The 23,004-nt window shown below is 36.9% G+C and overlaps 1 protein-coding gene across 1 annotated transcript in view; it reads right to left on the bottom strand.

Moving 5' to 3' along the window:
* Positions 1-23,004, bottom strand: part of LOC107707159 (collagen alpha-1(XIV) chain-like) — a 141,843-nt gene that overhangs the window by 80,444 nt on the left and 38,395 nt on the right. The window contains exons 6-18 of the mRNA XM_016511076.1: positions 13,199-13,354; positions 12,909-13,028; positions 11,439-11,603; positions 11,026-11,187; positions 10,779-10,936; positions 10,001-10,130; positions 8,716-8,858; positions 8,349-8,478; positions 6,159-6,293; positions 4,625-4,764; positions 1,603-1,735; positions 1,278-1,325; positions 1,062-1,198 (exon numbers count right to left, since the gene is read on the bottom strand). Coding sequence (XP_016366562.1) covers positions 1,062-1,198; positions 1,278-1,325; positions 1,603-1,735; positions 4,625-4,764; positions 6,159-6,293; positions 8,349-8,478; positions 8,716-8,858; positions 10,001-10,130; positions 10,779-10,936; positions 11,026-11,187; positions 11,439-11,603; positions 12,909-13,028; positions 13,199-13,354 — 1,757 coding nt within the window. The remainder of the gene's footprint in view (positions 1-1,061; positions 1,199-1,277; positions 1,326-1,602; positions 1,736-4,624; positions 4,765-6,158; positions 6,294-8,348; positions 8,479-8,715; positions 8,859-10,000; positions 10,131-10,778; positions 10,937-11,025; positions 11,188-11,438; positions 11,604-12,908; positions 13,029-13,198; positions 13,355-23,004) is intronic.

Here is a 23,004-nt window from a genome sequence, read left to right as displayed (position 1 = left end):
CCGCAAACTTTTGAACGGTACTATGTGCAGAAAATTATGTACAATTCTAACTTCCTTTGATCAGTCAGGTGTGGTTCTCCATGGTCAAGAAGGTAGAGTTTGACCACCTGCTGTTTCAGACCTGTTTTTGCTGTGCAGTGTCCTGCTGCAGAACAACTCTCATTAGCGGAGCTGTCCACCAATCCGTGGTGCTGAAACCTATATGCAGGAGATCGTCTCTCTTTATAAACTTTGCTGGAACTTTCCCTCAAATGAGGTGTGATCTCCTTTACTAGCTCTCTCAGATGTTCTCTCCCTCTTCTCACATTTTGCTCAGTGACCTAAATGGCACTTGAAAAGATAATGGAAATTCATTTTTCCCAGTCCCATCTCCCTTTTCCATCTCCTTTATAGCTTGACCCCCAATGATTCTCCACGAGAATTACAAATGTGGAGAGGTTGATATTCTGTACAGTTAGGGGCGACGAGTCACCACAGAGTTTGAATTAAACGTTACGCCATGAAAGATCTTAACCGTGCTAGATCAAGTTGCAGCAAAGTTAGCCTATAGTGCCACAAAAACAGCAGATTCCCACATCAGAAGAGTGGCTGTGTTTTAATTAACTCCCTGCGATTCCTCACCATATGATTTTGCACATCAGGAATCACTGTAGTATAAGACAAAGGGGGTTCCAGTACAGGGACATGCATTTAAAAAGGTCACTTTGAGCAAGACATGTCCTTGCAACAGATAACACAAGCAGCAGAGCTGCATCATTCAACTTCACTTACCCAGAGGAATATGATCAGCCTGCAGTCTAACAGCACAGAGGTAATACATTTTTCCCTTATATTTTTATAGCGCAAGAGCAATATAGGTAGCTTTATGAAATAACAGCCTCACTGGGACACAAATAAGACAAGTGTATGTTGCCCTCTTTATGCACTCTGATTCAGAAAAGAGAGTGGAGCTAAACTGTTCTAGAAGACAGAAAGATGACGATGACAGAGTGAGCTCGCTCTTGTGTTGTTATATTAACATTAGTTATGGATGTCTGTGTGCTGTGGTTATGTTTACTCACTGTCTCTTCTGTGCGGTCTGCACTGACATATGTCACTTTGAACTGGTCCACGTCTGAGTCCAGCACCTCCCAGTTCACTTGCATACTGAAGGGGGTCTCCTCATCCACCCACAGGTTACTCACTCCCAGATGAACAACTAGATGATACAGATCAACTTAATCTACCCATCAATCCAATGTTCAAATTTCAGCAGGATAAAGTCATATTTTTCTTACATGCTGTAGTGGAGGGGAAAGTGGTGGGAACTTCTGTGGTCCAGCCCACTGCAATAAAAAAAAAGAAAAACAACACAAAACAAAACCAAACAAAAAAGCAAGGCAAAACAAAACCAAAACACAAAAACAAAGTAAAGCAAAAAACCAAACAAAAAATACAAATAAAAAGCAAAGCAAAAAGTAAAAAAAAATCAACAACAAAGGACAAAAAAACAAACAAACAAAAACAAAGCAAAGCAAAACAAAAAAACAATTAGTCAGTTTGATATGATGTGAATTAGCTGGTTGGCGTTAAACATTTAAACAACATTACTGCAGGTCTTACATGTATTCTCGAGCACAACCACAACGCTGCTCTCCGTTTCGTCTTTATAGATGGCTGACAGTGACACCTTATACTCTGTAAAAGGACTCAGGTTTTGAATCACATATGAGTCCACAGCTCCATCCAGCATCATCTATACAACACACAAACACGAAAGCACCCAGTTACAGTATAAACCAGAGTTATAATAACATTTGAATAGTGCTGAGATTAGGTCAGCCTGATTAAACCTCTTGTTTGGTAATCATCAACACGTGGTTAGAGAGTTAATTCAAATCAGATATTTTGGAATGCATGGGACAACACCACTTTTTAAAAATAGCTTGTAAATTATGTTACAGACCAGACCAACCACACTTGACAGCAAAGAAGATACTTTACAGTCAGTTGAAAAGATTTATCGCCAAGTGTCGGAAGGTGATGATAAAGAAAATGGACAATCCAATTCTGGAGCAAGGCCACATCTATTTCAGCCAAGATCCAAGAGTGATGGTTCTGATGAAGAGGCCCACCACAGTCATCATCGAGAGGATGCTGAGGTGTAGACTGGCAAATCATTTTCTTATGATTTTGTATGTCGTAAACTACAGTCTGCTTGACAGATGGCATTTATAAATGGAGAGGGGATATTTTTACTAAATTCTTTGTGCGTCATTGTGCAGAACATAAGTCAACAGTATTTTCTGTCCAGAAAAAGTGATAGTAGCTGCAACAGATTACAATCAGTAACATCACGTTTTCTCTGGTATAAATGTTGGTGACTGCTCAGCAAAGCACCTACGCCATGCCAACAATAAGGCTGCATGTCCATCAAAGCGTTTTTAGCCAGCTGAAAACGCCAGGCACTCTGCTGAAAACGTCCAGCTGTGAGCGCTTGAGAGCACTTCTGCAGAGCAGCGGGGGTTTTTTTCAGTTGAGACACTGTGGTTCCTATGATACTGAATAACAGCAGAAGTAATGTGGCAGACGCATCTTGAATGAAATATTAAAAGAATTATTGTTCATATCAATATTCGTAGCAGTTCGGGAATCCCTTCTAGTACAGACATGAATACTCAGAGAGAAGCAATATTAACGTCGTCTCCTCCATTGTTGTTTAGTCGTAGTACAAGCAGAATGTGTGACAGTTGGTCGGAGTGGCATTTGTCCCGCCCCTCCTCCACTCTGATTGGACGGCTGACTCAAAAGTGATAGTGATAAGCGCTGCATTTTATCCAAAGGTGAACATTCTTCAACTCTCGGCACTGAGAAAAAAACACCCGAACACTCAGCGCAAAAAAGACACTCAGCGCTCGGCACGCTCCTGGCGTTTTAAAAAACGTGGCGCTCCCATTGAAAACAACTGAAAAAATACGCTAACCTCAGGAAAAAACACTTTGGTGGACACGGGGCCTAACAACATGCATTTAAAAGCAAGCCTGCTATCAAGAGATCTTTGGATCTCAGTCAGCTCTGGGCCGTCCCAGCAAACCCCTTTGAGTGAATATGTGTTTCTGGACTGACTCCTCTGCTCTAGGACATGAAGCTCAAGCCACATTCCAGTTTGCCTCGCAGCATTTTATTATTTTCTGCTCTGGTGGCTCTTGGTAAACATATCGACCTGCAGTGCTATCTATAAAAAACAGCTGCACTGACTCCTGGCCAGTAATAAAAACTTTCTCCGTCACACACGCTTGTGTTTGTGGTCACGTGTCTCAGGGATAGAGGTGACGGGACGTGTTCAGTATGCTGCTAGTTGTTTTGGTGTTTGTGAGTACCAGTGACTGGTCATTTCTAATAGAGAATAAGAGTTGGCCCCAGGCTCTGGGTTAGGAGAAAGTATTGATTGACTCATAAATCATTTTCAAGAAACTCATAAAATTCATATTTCACTTTCTATTTTTCAACATATATATAGTTTGTTGAAACTAACATCTAGCAATGGATGTTGAAAACAGCAAGTAAGTCACAATTGAGAAACACTGTAGAAAAAGTCAAAGAGAAACAAGAGAATTCAAGGGTCCAGGGTTTGGCTGGTTAGCATGTGCCCCTGCTGGAAGATGGCAAGACTCCACCATCCTACTGCCAAAAAGCATCGGTCTCCACTGACAGACAAAATGCTTTTGCAAGCCACATCAAAAATAGTTCATTACGTTATAGTAAATGTTTTGCCAGTGACCAACTGATTTATATATGTATTTCTTTTTTTAAGAGTTCTTATAAGCATGAAACAGACTTATTATACATTATACATTATACATTTTTATATTATATTACATTATATTATATTATATTATACGCTGTCAAATCACTAGCCAATTTGGCGGGTTACCTTTCGTAAATTATGTTTACTAATTAATTTCTTGAGGAAGTTCTTTTTTCATAATTTATTTGTTTAATTTTTTTGGCTAGTAGAAATTATGAATGGCCGGTAACTTAAAAATTTAGTAGCCAAATTGGCTGGTGAGTGAAAAAGTTAATTTCAAACCCTGATTATATTATATTATATTATATTATATTTTATAGCTCAAAAAGTTTTTTAATGTTTGTTTAAGAAGACTTTTATGCTGACCAAGTCTGCATTTAATACAGAAATATTGAAATACAGTAATATTGTGAAATATTATTAAAATTTAAAATAAATTTTTCTATTTTAATATATTTTAAAATGTAATTTATGCCTGGGAAGGAAAAAAAATAATATGCTGATTTGGCAATCAAGCATCATTTCTTTTGTTTTATTAATGCTGAAAACAGATACATTCAAGATTATTTGATTAATAGAATGTTCAAATAAAACAGCATTTATTTGAAATATATTTTATAATAATGTTAAAGTTTTTAATGTCACTTTTGATCAATTAAATACATCCTTGCTGAATAAGTAATAATTTAAAAAGAAAATCTAACTGACCCCAAACTTTTGTTTTATATTATATTATATTATATATATAAAAAAAATAAAGAAATACAATTAAAAAGCAAAGCCAAGTACCCTCTAGCTGTAGCACATCACTAATCATTGTACTGGTAATTGACTGACCTCTCTCTCTTCTCCTCCTTCAGTGGGTGACCAGTTCATCTTATAGAGCACCACATCCCTGGCAGGATGTGACCAGCTGACCCGGAAACTCTCTGAGGTCACCTCTGATGTCATCAGGCTGAACGGGGCCGGTACAAGCTCTGAATGAGATAAGTGAAAGTGAAAGTGACGTGACATGTGGCCAAGTACGGTTACCCATACTAGGAATTAGTGCTCTGCATTTAACCAATCCAAAGTGCACACACACAGCCGTGAACACACACCCTGAGGCAGTAATTAAAGCAGAAGGAGACCCTACCAAGTTATTGAGTACATGTACAGTAAATGAACATACTTTCCAGAAGGCCAACAATTCATTAAAAATGTTTTTTTTTATTGGTCTTATGGAGTATTCTAATTTGTTGAGATAGTGAGTTGGTGGGTTTTTGTTAAATGTGAGCCAAAATCATCACAATTAAAAGAACCAAAGACTTAAACTACTTCAGTCTGCGTGCATTGAATTTATTTAATACACGAGTTTCACAATTTGAGTTGAATTACTGAAATAAATGAACTTTTCCACGACATTCTAATTTATTGAGATGCACCTGTATTCCCTAGAAATTTCACCACATAACCTGATTGCTACAATGACAATGTCAGGACACCCACAGAACAATGAAACTCAGGAAATGAAGTCCCAGATCTATTATAGATTCCAGCAGCCAATCAGTGATTACTGAATGTAACAGCCTGCCTAGAAAGTGATGCTTTGTCCAGGACAGAGAAAGCATCCATTCCTGCTTTCCAGCTGGAGTAAATTGCAGACTCTGTGTGCAGCGGATATTGTAAATTCTGTTGCAGGAGGAAAATACGACAAAATATGCACATACATGTACATGTTAAATCAGCATTGCGGCAAGCAGACAATATTTGTTTTTGCCGGGCTCATGATAATGAATACCAATGGGCCCTGTCTGTTCTGTGCTTGGAAAAATAATTTGCAGAAATCCACACCCACCACCCAGCATATGCTGGCATTAGGGCTGTGCAAATAATCAAATGTGATTGTCTGGAACAAGATCAAGAGTATGACCATGCTCATGAGTTGGACCAAAAACACACTGTAAAAGATCAAATGACTCTAATAAATTAAAAAAATCTCTGACCAAGGGCTTTGACGGGCAACACACATGTAAATTGAAATCCCCCAAAATTAAAATTTTGTCAAAAGAGGGGACAATTGCAGATAACAGTTCAGAGAATTCTTGTATAAAATCCCCATGAGAGTTTGGGGGTCTATAAATTAAAACACATAGCACAGACTTAAAAGAATTCAATGTAATTAACTGAGATTCAAACGAACAAAAAGAGTCCGAGGGTAAAAGTCTACATTTAAACTTTTCTTTAAAAACAACTGCAAGACCCCCACCCCGGCCATTATTCATTTGAATAATTTTATGTACTATTTATCTGATTAACAGAGTGTGAGAGTGAATGAGTACATGTTTGTTTAATAGAGAAACGAGTGCTTGTCATGTAGTGATCACCTCACTGGTCTGGACACCATCTGTCTTCATATACATGACACGGTAGCCCTTAACCTTACTGGACGCTGCGTCCCAGTTGAGTCGCACAGAGCTGTGGTCAACTTCAGTGACCCGCAGGTTACGTGGAGGTCTCAGGGACACTGCAGGAAGACAGGGACTAATGATCAGTCACTGGCACTTATTGAATATTAAGTGACATTGTTGCAACATTGAAGTCACAATGATTTTAATGCACTTTTTAACACAGTTAATTAATTTTCCAAAAAACACATTGCGTCCTTGTCTTGCAATTTGCAACTCATGAGAATGAGAGCGTTAAGACAAGGTAACATCTTTAATTTAAATCTGCAGCTGGTAATTTTGATTCATTTTAATGAAACAGTTCAAATAGCCAGTTTCAGTGAGATATATTTTTCATATAGTACACTGTCATTCAAGTTTAAGGAGAGTAGGATTTTTTTTCCCTTTTATTCAGGAAGGACAGATTCAACTGGAGAAATGAATGCTGAAAATTCAGCTTTGCCATCACATCAATTATATTTTACTGTTATTTAAAACTGCACTGATATTTCACAATATTACTGTTTTTACTGCATTTTGACCAAATAAAAATAGGCTTTGTGAGCATAAAATATTTACTGTATTTCAAAGATGTTAAATAACTTTAAACACCCCAAATGTTTTAACAGTAGTGTAAATTAAAATGTTGTTTGAACATATAAAATGTACATCTTAACAGAATTTTAATATTGCATTAAACATTTTTGGTTTTACATAACTTGGTTGAAACCAGGTTTGATTTCATTGAGAAAAAAAAAAGCCATTTGAGATATACAGGTGCATCTCAATAAATTAGAATGTCGTGGAACCTTATGAGGATTGTCAAGCAAAATCGATTCAAGAATTTGAGTGAACTTCACAAGGAATGGACTGAGGCTGGGGTCAAGGCATCAAGAGCCACCACACACAGACGTGTCAAGGAATTTGGCTACAGTTGTCGTATTCCTCTTGTTAAGCCACTCCTGAACCACAGACAACGTCAGAGGCGTCTTACCTGGGCTAAGGAGAAGAAGAACTGGACTGTTGCCCAGTGGTCCAAAGTCCTCTTTTCAGATGAGAGCAAGTTTTGTATTTCATTTGGAAACCAAGGTCTTAGAGTCTGGAGGAAGGGTGGAGAAGCTCATAGCCCAAGTTGCTTGAAGTCCAGTGTTAAGTTTCCACAGTCTGTGATGATTTGGGGTGCAATGTCATCTGCTGGTGTTGGTCCATTGTGTTTTTTGAAAACCAACGTCACTGCACCCGTTTACCAATAAATTTTGGAGCACTTCATGCTTCCTTCTGCTGACCAGCTTTTTGAAGATGCTGATTTCATTTTCCAGCAGGATTTGGCACCTGCTCACACTGCCAAAAGCACCAAAAGTTGGTTAAATGACCATGGTGTTGGTGTGCTTGACTGGCCAGCAAACTCACCAGACCTGAACCCCATAGAGAATCTATGGGGTATTGTCAAGAGGAAAATGAGGAACAAGAGACCAAAAAATGCAGATGAGCTGAAGGCCACTGTCAAAGAAACCTGGGCTTCCATACCACCTCAGTAGTGCCACAAACTGATCACCTCCATGCCACGCCGAATTGGGGCAGTAATTAAAGCAAAAGGAGCCCCTGCCAAGTATTGAGTACATGTACAGTAAATTAACATACTTTCCAGAAGGCCAACAATTCATTAAAAATGTTTTTTTTTATTGGTCTTATGGAGTATTCTAATTTGTTGAGATAGTGAGTTGGTGGGTTTTTGTTAAATGTGAGCCAAAATCATCACAATTAAAAGAACCAAAGACTTAAACTACTTCAGTCTGTGTGCATTGAATTTATTTAATACACGAGTTTCACAATTTGAGTTGAATTACTGAAATAAATGAACTTTTCCACGACATTCTAATTTATTGAGATGCACCTGTAGTTCAAATATTATTTAAAAATTGAATGAATATAATGAAAATATTGAACTATTTTATCTACACCACCCAGCCCTATTACTTGGAGCACATTTAAACACATTATTGTGTTTATTAATGTGCATTATTCTGAATTGAATTCAAAACAGAACCATTAAACACTGGACATTGTACAAATAAGAGTTGGAAAGAAAACTGATTGCATGTTTAAATTTAAAACAGATTGGCCTGGACACTCACTGGTGGTCTCCTGAACAGTAGCGGGATCACTGGCCTCCTCTCCGAACATGGCATAGACCGTAACGGTGTACTCTGAGTCAGGAATCAATCCAGTCAGTTCCACATCAGTCACCGACTCATCCACCTTTAGCTGTATCCCAAAAACAATGGCAACACCTTTAGAGCAGCATAATGGCTGCTGAAACACAGATTGAAGTGCAACCAAGGGAACTCAAACATGATGAATGCTATTCTTCTTCTACAGCTCCCATGAAAAGAGTGTAACAGCAAAGCTACTATTTTGGTGGCAGTGTCATAATGCCGGCGCGGGCTTAACGTTTACTCAAACACAGACAGGCACATTCACAAAGACAATTTGCAGCCTCACCTCTCTTTCATCTGTAGTCTCACTGCTCAGTGGAGCGTAAAGGATCATGTACCCAGAAGCCCCTTCTGCATCCCTCCAACGGGCTCTCATGCTGTTGTCTGTCACATCGTACACCTTGAGATCACTCACTGTTGGCAGAGCCACTGAGATACACACATAAATACAAATTAGACATCCGTACTCAACAAAGACAGACAGTGTTTTTTTGTGTTTGCACGTGAGTGAGTGTGTACATTGCAATAATTTTATAAATCTATATTTTTGTCTTATTTTACAGTAAAAGTACAGAAAACAAGATAAATGCATGTGAGAAAAATTTATAATCATAATTTATAATTCTTAATTATTGTCAGGGGAAAAAATCTAAGATTTAAGATTTAAATTTTTAATTAATTTATCTTAATTTATATGTAAGTGCAAGCAAAGTTGTATAAGATATTAAGACTACAAGAATGTAATTAAACAATATATATTTAATTTAAAATTTAAACATTTTTAATAAGGAAATTCATTTTTAATACAATTTTTGTATTTTTTAAAGAATAATTTATAATTCATAATATTTTTAAGAAAAATAATGCTTTAGAAAGTGTTAATAAATGTTAAAGTTAAAATGTAAAAAAAAATGTTAATAATTACATTTAATTTACATGATTACATTCTGTTTTAAATCCAAATTACATCTCAGAAAACACGTTTTAAAATCTAACACAATTTAGCTTCTCATTTAAATCTTGTTTTACTGGAAAAATACTGATTATGAAAACTATTTGTTTGCAGTGCATGTGTACAGTATCTTGAGTGTTTTTTTGGGGGGGGTTTGGATGTGTGTGTAAAAGATTTGCAAAGATCAGAAGTGTGTTCTGAGTTGGATTCTGGGAAGAGTGTGACTTTGATGGAGTGTGAGAGAAGCAGAACATTTTTTCATTCTAGAACAAGCACACATGAATAGTCTTTAGCATAACTCTATATTCCACCAGAAACCTAAAAGACTTTAAACATCCTAATCAACCACTAAATACTGCAGACTTCAGTCCTGTGTTCTTGAGTTGACTGACATGCGTCTGCTCTAAAGTAGTGGTTAGGAAATAAACATATTGCATATTAGAAGGTGATGAAAGAATTACAGTAAAGGGCATTTAGGAAAAAGAAATAGGCATGTAGTTTGTGGGTAATTACTGTTTTACAGTGAAATGGTGTTGAAGGACACGAGGCTGTAACGCATGTGATATGAAATGTTCTGTATAGTCAATGTTGGTCGTGGCAAGTCTAGAGTATGACTCACGCGTGATCTCGCTGCCTCTCAGAGCGTCACTTGCTGCGCTGCGGTACACAGCGAACACAGCAATCTCGTATTCAGTCAGAGAGTTCAAATTCTGCAACACGACTGAATTTTTCGTGCCGCCCACCACAATCTGTACAGCATAAAAACAGTGGTTTGTGATGCCTAGCACAGCAGTTTGGAGAATGCTTGTGAAAAATAAGACCAAAAAAACTCTGCAGTGTTTAATAATGTGGCACATATTGTGCAGCACATAATATTTATAGTATCGTGCTGACACCCACCACAAAAAAAAAACTGGAAATAGAACAAAAGATAAAAGAGGCACTAAAAAGTATTTTGACATTTAAGCCACAGTTAAAAATGTAAGACTGTCATTGCTCTAGATAACAAAATATCAAACCAATCAGAGTTTATTTTAAAGAAAGAAAGCACAAGAATGACTTCTAAAACATCTGGTGAACATCAGCTGACTTAAGTAGTAGGACCTCTGACTATAAGGTCATCTACTGTATCTTCCAAAAGACATTTTGGTCAAATGTGGCCATACAATGTAAGTCATGGGGCTGAATGTGGTTTCGGACCTCATAGACTTTCATTATATATAAATTCATACAGGTTTGGAATGATTTGAAGATAAGTAAATGATAAATGATTTTGGGTGAACTATGCCTTTAAGTGGGTTTTAGGTGGAAGGTTTGGTTTCGGATAAACTTAGAGGATGTTTTGTGGCATTGCTAATAGTTGAGTAGCATATTTGAAAGTTGCTCTTATTGGTCACCTCTTCCAGAATATCTGTCCCGGTTGGATGGTAAACAACCCGATATTTTTCCACACTGCCAGGCGTATGAGTCCAGGTCATTCGAAAACTATGTGCAGTCACCTCAGAAGTGACCAAGTCTTGGGGTGGAGACGCCGTCTCTTCAGTGGAAGAATCTCCTGTCAATCATGAGGAAATCATGAGGCTTTAGATGCCTTCCACACATCACATACTGTATCTAAGTTTAAACAGCAATTAAAACACTCACGTTTAATTTCTTTGTCTTGTTGCTCCACTCCATCACACACCTTATTGGTCAGGCCGTCCACTATAGTGCTCATGATACTGAAGTCTGCCACATTATAAACGTGTGTTTCCTCTGGTTCAGAGGCGATGGCCTTCAGCTCGTTCTCATCAGCATTCTTCACACCTACGCACAACCATTTTCACACAGCTCATATTCCATGCTTCTGGAATATCTATAATAAATAGCTTGTGTTGATAATGTGTCTGTGTTGACAGTTTACAATCTTTTGGAAGATTTTGTAAATACTTATTAGTGATAAAATTCATAAATGACTTCTGAAAAGCTTTGTTTATTTTTCACTAGCTGGATACTTTTTCTACATACTGCATATATTAAACTGGATGAACTAGATGCATTAAGGAATCTTCTAATACCAATGGCAAATAACTCGACTCCAGCACTTCTCAGGGTCTGAGCAGGTGGGATAACGTCATCCTGGGATTTGCCGTCAGTTATCAGAATTCCAATTTTGGGAACATTGCTACGAGCCCCAGACTCAGGTTTGAAGCTGTTCTCCAGGATGTAGGTAAGAGCAAGACCTAGACAGACCAAAACATTAAATGAAAGAGTTTCAAATACGCAAATACAAGAAAAAAAGCAATTGTGACCTATAAAGTTGCAATTATGAGAAGTAAAAAACAAAAAAAAAAAACAAATTATGAGTAGTAGTCACAACTGTGATATAATGTCAGATCATTGCTCTAGATAACAAAATATCAAACCAATCAGAGTTTATTTTAAAGAAAGAAAGCACAAGAATGACTTCTAAAACATCTGGTGAACATCAGCATTTCAAAAAATGAAGTCACGATTATAGTACAAGAAATAAAATCGCAAAAAAAAAAAGTTTACATTTTAACAGACACAATTATGAGAAATAAAACTGTAATTACGAGAGTCACAATTGTGAGATACAAAATCGCAAATACAAGAAATAAAGTCGCAATTATGAGAAAGTATTTTGAGATATACAATCACAATTACAAAAAATAGTCATAATTACAAAAAATAAAGTCACAATTGTGAGTTATATATTACAAACATTTTACACAATCATAATTACGAGAAAGCAAGTCACAATTTTGAGAAATAAAATTGCAATTACAAGAAAGCAAATCAAATTGTGAGACATTAAGTCACAATTATGAGAAATAAAGTCACAATTGTGAGAAATAAAATCGCAATAACAAGAAAGCAAATCAAATTGTGAGACATTAAGTCACAATTACGAGAAATAAATTCACAATTGGGAGAAATAAAATCGCAATTACGAGAAAGCAAATCAAATTGTGAGACATTAAGTCACAATTACAAGAAATAAAGTCACAATTGTGAGAAATAAAATCACAATTATGAGAAAGCAAATCCCAGTTGTGAGACATAAAATCACAATTATGTGAAATAAAGTCACAATTGTGAGAAATAAAATCACAATTACGAGAAAGTAATTCACAATTGTGAGATCCAAAATCAATTATGAGAACACAAGTCACAATTCTGAGAACTAAAACTGCAATTATGGGAAAGTAAGTCACAACTGTAAGACATAAAGGTGCAATTGTGATATATGAATTTACACTGCTACAATAAATAGCACCTATAGTGCCTGATCATGTTAGACTGGGTGGTTAGCGAATAAAATGCAGGTTCTGCGCTGAAAAACTGCCCACTAAAGTGAAATACCAATTTAGTTTTTATTGTTATGCCTTACAGTAAATGATTTTTTGTACTTTAGATTTGTACTTTTGTACAAGGATCAGACTGGATATTAACACTTTGACCAGGCACAGTATATCCGTGTCTCTGGAACAATGGAAAAGGTCTGGGAAAGCACAGCACATTACCTGTGAGAGTGTTGCCTCCCTTGTATGGCAGGTTTTTGACAGCATCTATTACTGCATCTTTTGTGCTGAAGCCATTCAAGTGCCACTCAATTCGTGGATCCCCGCTGTACTGGGCCAGTCCTAAAACATAAAAAACACATCCAGGGAACACACTGACACTTTATACATCAGATCTAAATTGAAAAGCACTTTATAGCTGTCTAAATTAATATATGATCCACTTACTATAAATCTATTTTTAGGTCAGACCAATTATTACAAGTGAATAAGAATGAATTAATGGAACCCACCAATCCGGGTTTTGTCTATTCCCATATCGAAGGCACTGACCAGGTTTTCAAGGAACATGCGAACCAGACGAAAATTGATTCGCCCAATACTCCAAGATCCATCGACCAGGATGACAATATCCGCAATAGCAGAAGTTGTGCAGACAAACTGATCCACTGGATTATGAGAGATGAACAGAGAGACAGAAAAAGAAAGAATGAACCTTGTTGCACATATACAGTCCCACATGTCTATAGATCCAAAAATATTGTCCTCTGAAGAAACAAACAAACCCAGCACCATATCACAAATTACACAGCCGTCTGTGAATGCAGGTACGGTTTTATTGAGCCACTCTGTCATTGCACAAAGTATCATCATAGGGCAGGGAAGAACATGTTTGATTTATGAACACAGCAGTACAATCAACCAAAGCAAAATTATTTTACTCATACAATTTTAACAGAGCAGCTCTGGGATCCACACTGGTTAGAGACAACTGATGGCATCTTGAACTCGAACAAATCATGTGTGTGTTTATGTCTCTCAGAGTGTGACGGTAACTCCTGGCAGTCCCACTGTGCAATAACTACATATCCACACACAGAGGGGGTAAAGTGATGAAGTGTCAGTACGGGCAGTAAATCTGAGGAGCGCAGGACCACAGAGCTCAGTAGTGTATCATGGGAGTCTGATTTGTTCCTCCCTCAATCATTTATTTTCACAGAAGAACTGGCCGTCAAAGCCTTATAGCATGATGCAAGTCATAGCTATAAGAGCATTAGTGTTTGGCACCATCAACAGAGGGCTGAAATACAGAACAGGGACATTATCCAAACTCAACTAGTCCTGAACATCAATACAGAGAAATCTGTTGACACAAAAATGGCAGTCAGGAGTAGAGAATGGAGACTCTTAATCTGTGGTTAATGACATATTTCCATAATCTTAAAAGTGACTGATTTACATTTAAATGGACAGTTCACCCAAAAACTGAAAATGTTATTATTATTTACTAATACTCATGTCACTCCAAACCTGACTGTCATTTTTCCATGGAACATAAAAGGTAAAAATGTTTTCAGTGTAATGGAAGTGAATGAGCAATTTAAAAAGATGAAAAAGGTTCATAAAAGTAGTCCACCGAACATATATTCCATGCGAGTCATATGATATTTCTTTGTGAGGCACAAACCAAAATGTACGTGCTAAGTGTTGGGACTGGAGTCAAACTGGAGTCATTTTAAAGAACGATTCATAGAAAAGATTCACAAATTGAATATTGCTATTTCTGGTATGAGTTCATCAGCGTGTCAAGAACAACTGGAATGAATGTGACATTCTCAGTGAATAAGGATTTAAATTTAGATTTATTTTCAAGTAAATAATGATTTCAATGTTAATCTCTTGTGAAAAGATTTTCCATGAATAATGATCTAAATTTTAATCTATTCTGTAAAGATTTTTAGTGAGTAGTGATTTAAATTTAGGTTTATTATGCAAAGAGTTTTAGTGAAAAATCTTTACATTTTGATCTATTAAAGTGTTTCAGTGAATAAAGATTTAAATTTTGATCTTTTGTGTGAAGTTTTTCAATGTATAATTATAAAAATGAATAATGCTTGAATTTCAATCTATTAAAGATTTTCAGTGAATAATGTTTACATTTTTAGCAATAATTCTTTCTATTTCTTACATAAAGCTATCGTATGACATTAGACAGTATGACAGCAGGCGCAATGATATTACGCAGCGCCTGAAAATAGTCCCCAGCACGCTCCCTATGCAAGCAGGTATTCACGTTGGTTATGTTGACGGAAGTTGGCCTATTTTCAGGCGCTGCGCAATATCATTGCGCCTGCTGCACCCATGGTACGGCAGCAAAGTTCCTTGATTATTACGCCGGAATGAGAGTATAGTTCCTAGCCATATCGGCCTAGAAAATCACAACTTTTCATTTTCCCGTTGGTCTTAGTACACGATGTAACTACAGAAGAGTCAAGTTTTAAATGGGAAAAATATAGAAACTCTTTGGTCTTTTTTGAGCGAGATGCTAACGGTCTAATCAGATTCAATGATCTATGCTAAGCTGCAGCTAAAAGTGCTACCGCCAGACCCGGAGATCGGCTGAATGGATTCGAAAACAGTAAAACTCAACTTTTTAACTCTAGGGGAGTTGGAAAATGAGCCTATTTTCAAAAATAGTGGAGTGTTCCTTTAACTCCTGTGCTTCTTAATTCCACTCTACCTATTTATGTCTGTGAATAGCGGCGGCATTCGATCCACACCATTACACAAAGAGTGGCTTGTCAAGACACAGGTACCTTCTGCTGTTATCAGTGAGACATTGAGAGCCCCGGTATCACTAATCAACGTGAGCTCCTCTATCTGAGAGCACGAGGCCGATTGTATCCTGAGATTCAGGGGTGAGGATTCATCAGACCCATCAGCGATCCGGCAACATCGATTCATTAAGCCCTAAGAGCCCCGGGACTTATCTACTAAGCAACAGACACCTCGTTGCCGCTTTGGAAAACCCAAAAAGGTCATGCAATTGCTATAGGATGCCATGGAAGTGCTTGCTGCAATGCAGTTGCCGTAGATTGCAGCCGTTGGGCTGCACAAGCTCTCTTTCGGTTGCGGGACGTCCTCTGGGAGCTCTCAATCAAACATATGCTGGAGGAAGAGAAGAAGAGACATGCGAATGAGATTAACACGACAGACAATGCAATCAACTCTTCGCATCCTTCATGAATGCAAAATCAAAGCATCGGTGATATGATATATGCACTATGCATGCAGAGCTCTGATAATTATGCCTATTCTGGCTTCAGTTTTGTCGCCTGCGTGTACCGCGGCGTCTCCAAACATGTGGAATATTCACTAAAGGTGAGAGTCTGCGGGCAGGTCCCGTGGCAGGTCACGTTTATTGTTCTCATTAAATGCATATTAAGATTAACTACTGAATAGACATTCTTGCTGCTCGTGTCAGAATCCTCATGTCAGGAATTTGTCAGCTATCTTCATTCCCTTGCCTCTGGGGTGTCTAGACTACTAATGTGGGGAGAAGGAGAATTCTTGCTCTTTCTAGGCATCGAATAATGAGTAGGTTTTTAGCAAGCATGTCTTTTTGGCTACCTTTCAACTCACAACACATCAACTCAAGTCATTAAGGAATACAGGGATGTTGAAGGGACAAAGATATAGTAAGCCTGGGGTTAGAACAGTCTGCTCTATATCTGGAGTTGTTCTTAATATGCTGACAATATCACCAAAATAATTATGCATGTGTTACCTACTGGCAGCTATTATGAAATACATCACACCCAAAAAGGATAGGAAATTTAAGAAGTTCTTAATCTCAGGGTAAAAAGCCCATTAGATTTTATTTTCTCCTAAACCTCTAAATGGCAACAAAATCTGTCCAATATTTAAGATTTTTAAAATGGTAAAATATTTTAGTTTTAATATATAAAATGTTGTGTAAAATAAAATAAAATAAATTATTATATAATAATAATTTTTAGATAATACACACTTATTATTCAAAATTTCAAAAGTTTGGGATCAGTATAATTGTTCTGTTTTTGACACAAACTGTCATATTGTGAAATATTATTACAATTTAAAATACCTCTATACATTTTAATATATAATATATCCCTGTGATGTCATTTTAATATTTTGATTTGCTGCTCGAGAAACTTTTCTTATTATCATATATATGGGGAAAATCTTACATTATAAATGGATTTATTTAATCAATTCAATGCCAAAAAAGTACCCCAAACTTGGTTGTAGAATGGTAGAATATAGTATACAAGTATATATGTTTATAAATATAATAATACACACATACAGCACATCTGCACATCTATAGCAACAGCAGACCAATTTGAGTCTAAGTCACAGATGAATAGTTTCTAAGAATCTGAGAACAATTCTGAGACTGTATCTGTATCAGTAGAATATCAACAGGAAAGAGAGGAGAGAGAAAAACAAAGAAAGAAACAAGGCCTTTAATAACTGAAGTGGGCAGTGCGATAAAGCATATAACTAGAGTAAGAGCTCATCCAGGACTCAGGGGCATGTTTAAATAACATTCAGTGCCTATTAAGGTTAACAGCTCTAACAAACTGATTTCCTCCACCTTTTCTACATCCTAAAGAATGCAGACAGGGGTTATTGAAACAATGAGAGGACAGCAGCTGATCTATGTAGAGCATTTTATTACGGCACATTATTCCTCTTATACTTCAGCTCTTTCTCAGACTGCCGGCTACGCCAATATGCTATGGGTTGTGACATCAGCAGAAAACTCTGGGAACAACATAACTAACTGCCAAACAATGCACAGGCTGAAGAATGGGAGCCTTTGTTCTAAAAATCACACAAAGTTAATCAGTCCACTCCATCTAAATAAACTGAAAGGACAGATAGCATGCCACAATCTGGGCTCTTCTGGGCCTTTTGGGGGACTCCAAAAAGCACACTCTTTCTGACCCGTTCCACCATCTTCCTAGAATTGGCAGGACAACCTGAAACAGGCCTTTAAGAAAATTAAGCATGTCATCTCGTCTCTTAATGGGATGTGAGGTGGCAAGAAATATAAAAAGGTGAATCAGAGTTTAAACACAGAGGGCTGTTCTAGCTAAAGAACACAGAGAGAGATGGGAGCCCAGCGGTGTGGAACAAGATTTAGATTGAGGAGACAGAAGGTTGTGACGTCACTACATGAATGTGACGTCAATACATGAATGTATTAATTTGCCTGTATTACACACTGATTTGGCACTGAGATATACAATACCAAGGCAGTCTGATACAAGGCAGATACAAATTAGGGATGCATGATATATGTCAAAAGTTTGTTAATTTCATTTAATTTTTGAAGTAAAATTAATACTTTTAAACTGATCAAAAGTAACATTGGTCATTCATCAGTTATCAGCCAAAACAATAGTTTATCAGTATCAGTCAGAATTGTAGAATGTTTTATATCACCTTTTATTATTTTTATTTTTAATCAAATTGACGTCAATAATTTAACATCAATTTACTAGAAATAACGATCAAGATAGGAGAAATAAAATGTATAAAATTACATAAAAAATGATCAATGTCACTTTTATTGATTATCTCTCCTAATAAATGTACATTTGTTTGTGAAGAAATATCAATAATATCTAAAACTACAGCAAACCATAGCCTGCATCAGAAACGTGCTTGCAATATGAGTCAGCAAAGGTACATATTTTAATTTCAGCCAACTAATTTTGGTTGAGTGGGCTAAAAGTGGAGGAACGCACCCCTAGAAGGCACAAACCTACAGTGTGGAACAGAGTTTTCAGAGTGGAGAAGAGCATTTGTGATATTGACGTGTGGGAGCATTGATGCAGCCCACGTCTAGATTCCTCCAGGCAGACCAGCTGGAAAACAGTGATGATTACTATTCTTATTCTCGTAGCACTCCTGTTAGATTCTCATTCAGTGCTAAAGAGGTCAGGCTGCTCTAGACCAAACACACTCGGTCTGCACACTAAACAGCCTGTTCAACATGTTTTGTTTTACATTTACATATTATTTAACTGCAAACTATATGGTTCATTTAAGTGCTTCACATCCACAGATGACGGATCTAAGAATGCATGCTCAGTTTTTGACCAGTCGGAGACAGAATTCATGATTACTGACCAATGGTTTATGTTGAGTTCACTGTCATGTAAAAATCATCAGATGCCTCTAAGTCTCCTTCTGAGAACAGCCAAATAATGCTGTCCAATGTAATATCTTCCATACCACGTTCAAAGGATTCAGTCCTTCAAAGTAAAGGAATTTCAATCATTAGTATGGCTTACAGTCCACGGCTTCTTTACAAGCTAATTTGTTTTTTCAAATGACCATTTTTCCAAGACATGAAGATGATTTATTGCAGGGCCTCCATTTATCTGGGAATGAAATTCACTCTGTTGTAATTCTGTCTGATATTTATTTAATTTTTTGGATGTGTCTATTATTCCCAGCAGCTGGAGGGATTGTTTTACACTCCGTCTGCGGTTTGCATGGGAAGAGGCACAGACCGAAAAGGCCTCTAGACACTTTGAACATGTCACCGCTAATTTCCAAACTGCCCTTCAGCGACACATTATATACAGCATCTGCTAACAGGGCTCTCACACAAGGAGAAGTGATGTTATGGTAAAAATAAATATAAAACAGAAACCTATGGAGTTTGGGTAATCATGGCTACAAAGCGAGCCTGTCTCAGCTTCTCGAAGCTTGCTGAAGATAGTTGCATCACATGCTGAGATCAATCATCAACATTACTTTTCTAACTTCTGGAAGTTTATTTCAGAGAAAGCGTAGATGAGCCTCTCTAGGGTATATAATGCCCAGACGGCTAATCAATATACTTCAGACATGCTTACTGGTTCTGATTTTTCAATAAATGACATCAATCACACCATATACAAATATTATAAAATGTCCAGTCACTCTATATTGTACATAATACAAATAACATAGCAAGAAAGTAAACTGTCTCTGAATCAACTCTATGTAGGCAAACTTCAAAGAGCCTACAAGTGTGCTACAAGTGTTCACTCTCAGAAAAAAAAGCTACAAAGGCTGTCTCTGGGGCGGTACCCTTTCAAAAGGTACATTTAAGTACTAATATGTACCCTTTAGGGGTAAATAAAGTACATAAATAAAGTACGTTTGAAAAGGTACCACCTAAATTGCTTTAGTTTGCAGCTTTCTAAAATCTCTAAAAACTTTGTTCTCTAAAATTCTACATTTTTTGACCGGTCATCTTGCAGTCAAAAAATGTTGGGCAATTTTTTATTGTTAGTTAAGTGTTTGTCCAGTGTTTTATTTTCGTACTGTTCAGTGTTTTGGGTATTTTGTTTTGTTTTTTTTGTGATGTTTTTTTTCTGTTTTTGTTTCTTTTCCTTTCGATTTATTTTGTTTTTGTCTTGTTTTCGTTTGTTCATACAATGAAAGTCATTTCTTGTTTGGACTCCACTGACTTTTACAATATATTTATCTGCTTTCCACTGAAGAAACTCATACTGGCTTGGAACGAAATGAGGGTGAGTAAATGATGACAGAAGTTTCATTTAACTATCCCTTTAAGTGCAAGATGTTGCAAGTTTGAATCTTGCTCAACTGACAACTTTTTAAAATAACAAGTAAACAAAAGTTTTTCAGCAAGTGTTTATCAGTGATGGTGCTGCATTTGGTTGCATTTTATTTTATTTCACTAGAATGAACAGCGTTTGCAATCTTCGGATGATAGATGGAGTGTGTGACAGCAATGTGCGAGGCAGTGCTCAGAATATTACCACTCTATGTAAACTGCTGGGTCCGCCAGTGACTAGTGAGGAATAGGTAATACTTAACGCAATGATCTTTGAAGTTTTTTGACTACTGGAAAGGAGAGAATTTAGAGTGAAATCACCTCAGATAACTTACTGCAGCAATGTGAAGAGAGTCACATAGTCAGATTTATAAGAGTGATGACAGCTGAGTTAATCACAGAGTTTTACAGCGGCTGAAATGCAAGACAGACGGCTTTAGTGTCCTACATAGTGTCTCATATGTGCCTTATATCACTCTGTATTCTCTTTCTTCTCACATAAAATTATTTCAAATCAATATTTAATGTCTATCTATCTATCTATCTATCTATCTATCTATTTATCTATATGGTAAGTAGCTCTGAATTAAGATGGACAATATACACTCAGCTGGTCATTAGAGCAAGCTTAACCCCTTCAGAATAATACAAGATTTGTCTACTCATGAAGGTACATTTATGAAAGTAAAGTTAGGACTTTTTAAGAACTTCTTTTCAGACCATGTAAATAACATTTAAGGAACAAATGTAATGGAACACAATATGTCACTATGCTCTCTAAATGTAAACATCTTATTAGCAATGCTTCAGAGTTTAAAAATACAACCTCCAACAGATCTCCATTCATTTTTAATTCATTTTACAAAATGTATATACTGAAATAACTATTACTCTGCTCAATCTGCAAAAGTGATGTATTTCCTCTGTATTTTTGTCTTATTTTCCAGTGCAAATGTATACAGATACTTAACTCAAGATACATTTACTTGAGAAGCAAAACGAAATAAGTTAAAACGTCTTGTTTTATGAGAAATTGATCAAGTTGCAGTTTACAATTAAAACAAGAATAAAATATCTGCCAGCGGGCTTAGAAAATCTACATAATTCAAAGGGGGAAAAAGTTTCATTACCCCATTGACAGATATTTTTTCTTGTTTTAAGCATAAATTAATTTGGTCACACTTTAGTTTGGGGACCAATTCTCACTATTAACTAACTACAACTTATGCCCCAATAAACTCCTAATTTGCTGCTTATTAATAGTTAGTAAGGTAGTTGTTAAGTTTAGGTATGGGGTAGGATAAAGGCAGTGGTGGGTCGTCAGGGCCAGCAAAGCCTTCTCTGCTGGCCTAAACACTATCAGAATCACTGATTTAGTTTTAATATATTTTTCCATGAATGTGTATTAAATTATTTCCAATAGTCTATTCTCTTCAGTTCATAGCTTTTCTCTTGGTTGCACTGCTTCCAGCAGTGTATGTTTATATTAGAGCTTTTATCCAATCATATTTCAGCAATCGTGTTGCCAGGGTCAAAGAAATCTGCCTTAAGGCCTTCAGAATCAACAGTGCTGGCGTCTGTTAGCTTAAATCAATGGCAATGAAACCGTTGCTTTAACCAATCAGATTTCGAGTTGGCAACACCAGGGCCATCTAGCTGGCTAACGATAACGTCAGCATTTTCTCGTCCTTTCATTGGATGGTCAGCGTACTAGCAAGCAAACAGCATCACTGTAAATCATTTTATTAAAACTTAGTAAAACTTTTATTACTGTTTCTCAGGTTTAGATTTTCAGTGCATTTTGAAAAAATATTTGCCCTACTATATTTAGTAAATCTAAAAACAGTAGTCCTAATGACTGCGAAAAACAACCACACACCTCCTCGGCACCGGCTCTGTGAAAGACTCCTGAAGATGGAAAAACCACTAGAGCATGGTAGGTTAATTTTCATTTTTGACTCTTTTATCGCTTGATGCGTTGTATGCTGATGTTATTTGCGCGATATAAAGCCAGGTTTAAGTCTCCGTAAGAATATCTCAGTTTCCCGAATGGAGCTGTATTAACCGGTCTTTTCCTCCGGCCGCAGCGCCGCTGGCAGAGGCAGACCAGCGGGGAGATGAGAGTCACAGAGGTACGTTAAAACACATCTATACACTTTTCTTCATCGTCTTATATGAATTATTTTAATGTTACTTGCTCACTTTCCTAGTAAAGCTGTGCTAACCAGTATTTTCCTCCCGCAGTGCGCTGGCAGACCGGCGGGGAGACTCGTGAAGACGAAATAAAGCAGTAAGAGAACATTAAATTGTTAGGTCAACTTTAAAACACATGTAATCACCTTATTTGTTTTATACCAATACTATCTGTAAGGTATAAATGCGTTTGGGTGAATAAATGTCTGTAAGAACATCGGATGGACTGTATCTGTGTCATTTTTTTAGGTTAATGATTCAAGCTACAGATGATGTGTTGCGCAATTGTTAATTGGGTTTCTTTCTTTAGTAATGGCATTCATTCTCGCTACATAAGATACCTGTCTGTTATGTAGTGCCCTGTTATACTGCATTACTGTGTAATATTTATGGTTTCTATAGCCGTGGCATCATTATGATGGTATGAAGAGATGGATTAATTCATGTAGGACGCCACTGAAGGCCTAGGTGTAAAATGCACAGCCCGCCACTGAT

Source organism: Sinocyclocheilus rhinocerous, unplaced genomic scaffold (genome assembly GCF_001515625.1).
Source record: "Sinocyclocheilus rhinocerous isolate Xijiao unplaced genomic scaffold, SAMN03320098_v1.1 scaffold1046, whole genome shotgun sequence".
In the NCBI taxonomy this organism is placed as follows: Eukaryota; Metazoa; Chordata; class Actinopteri; order Cypriniformes; family Cyprinidae; genus Sinocyclocheilus; species Sinocyclocheilus rhinocerous.
The sequence above is the reverse complement of the archived record's forward strand: the minus strand, read 5'-3'. Positions and strand labels throughout refer to the sequence as shown.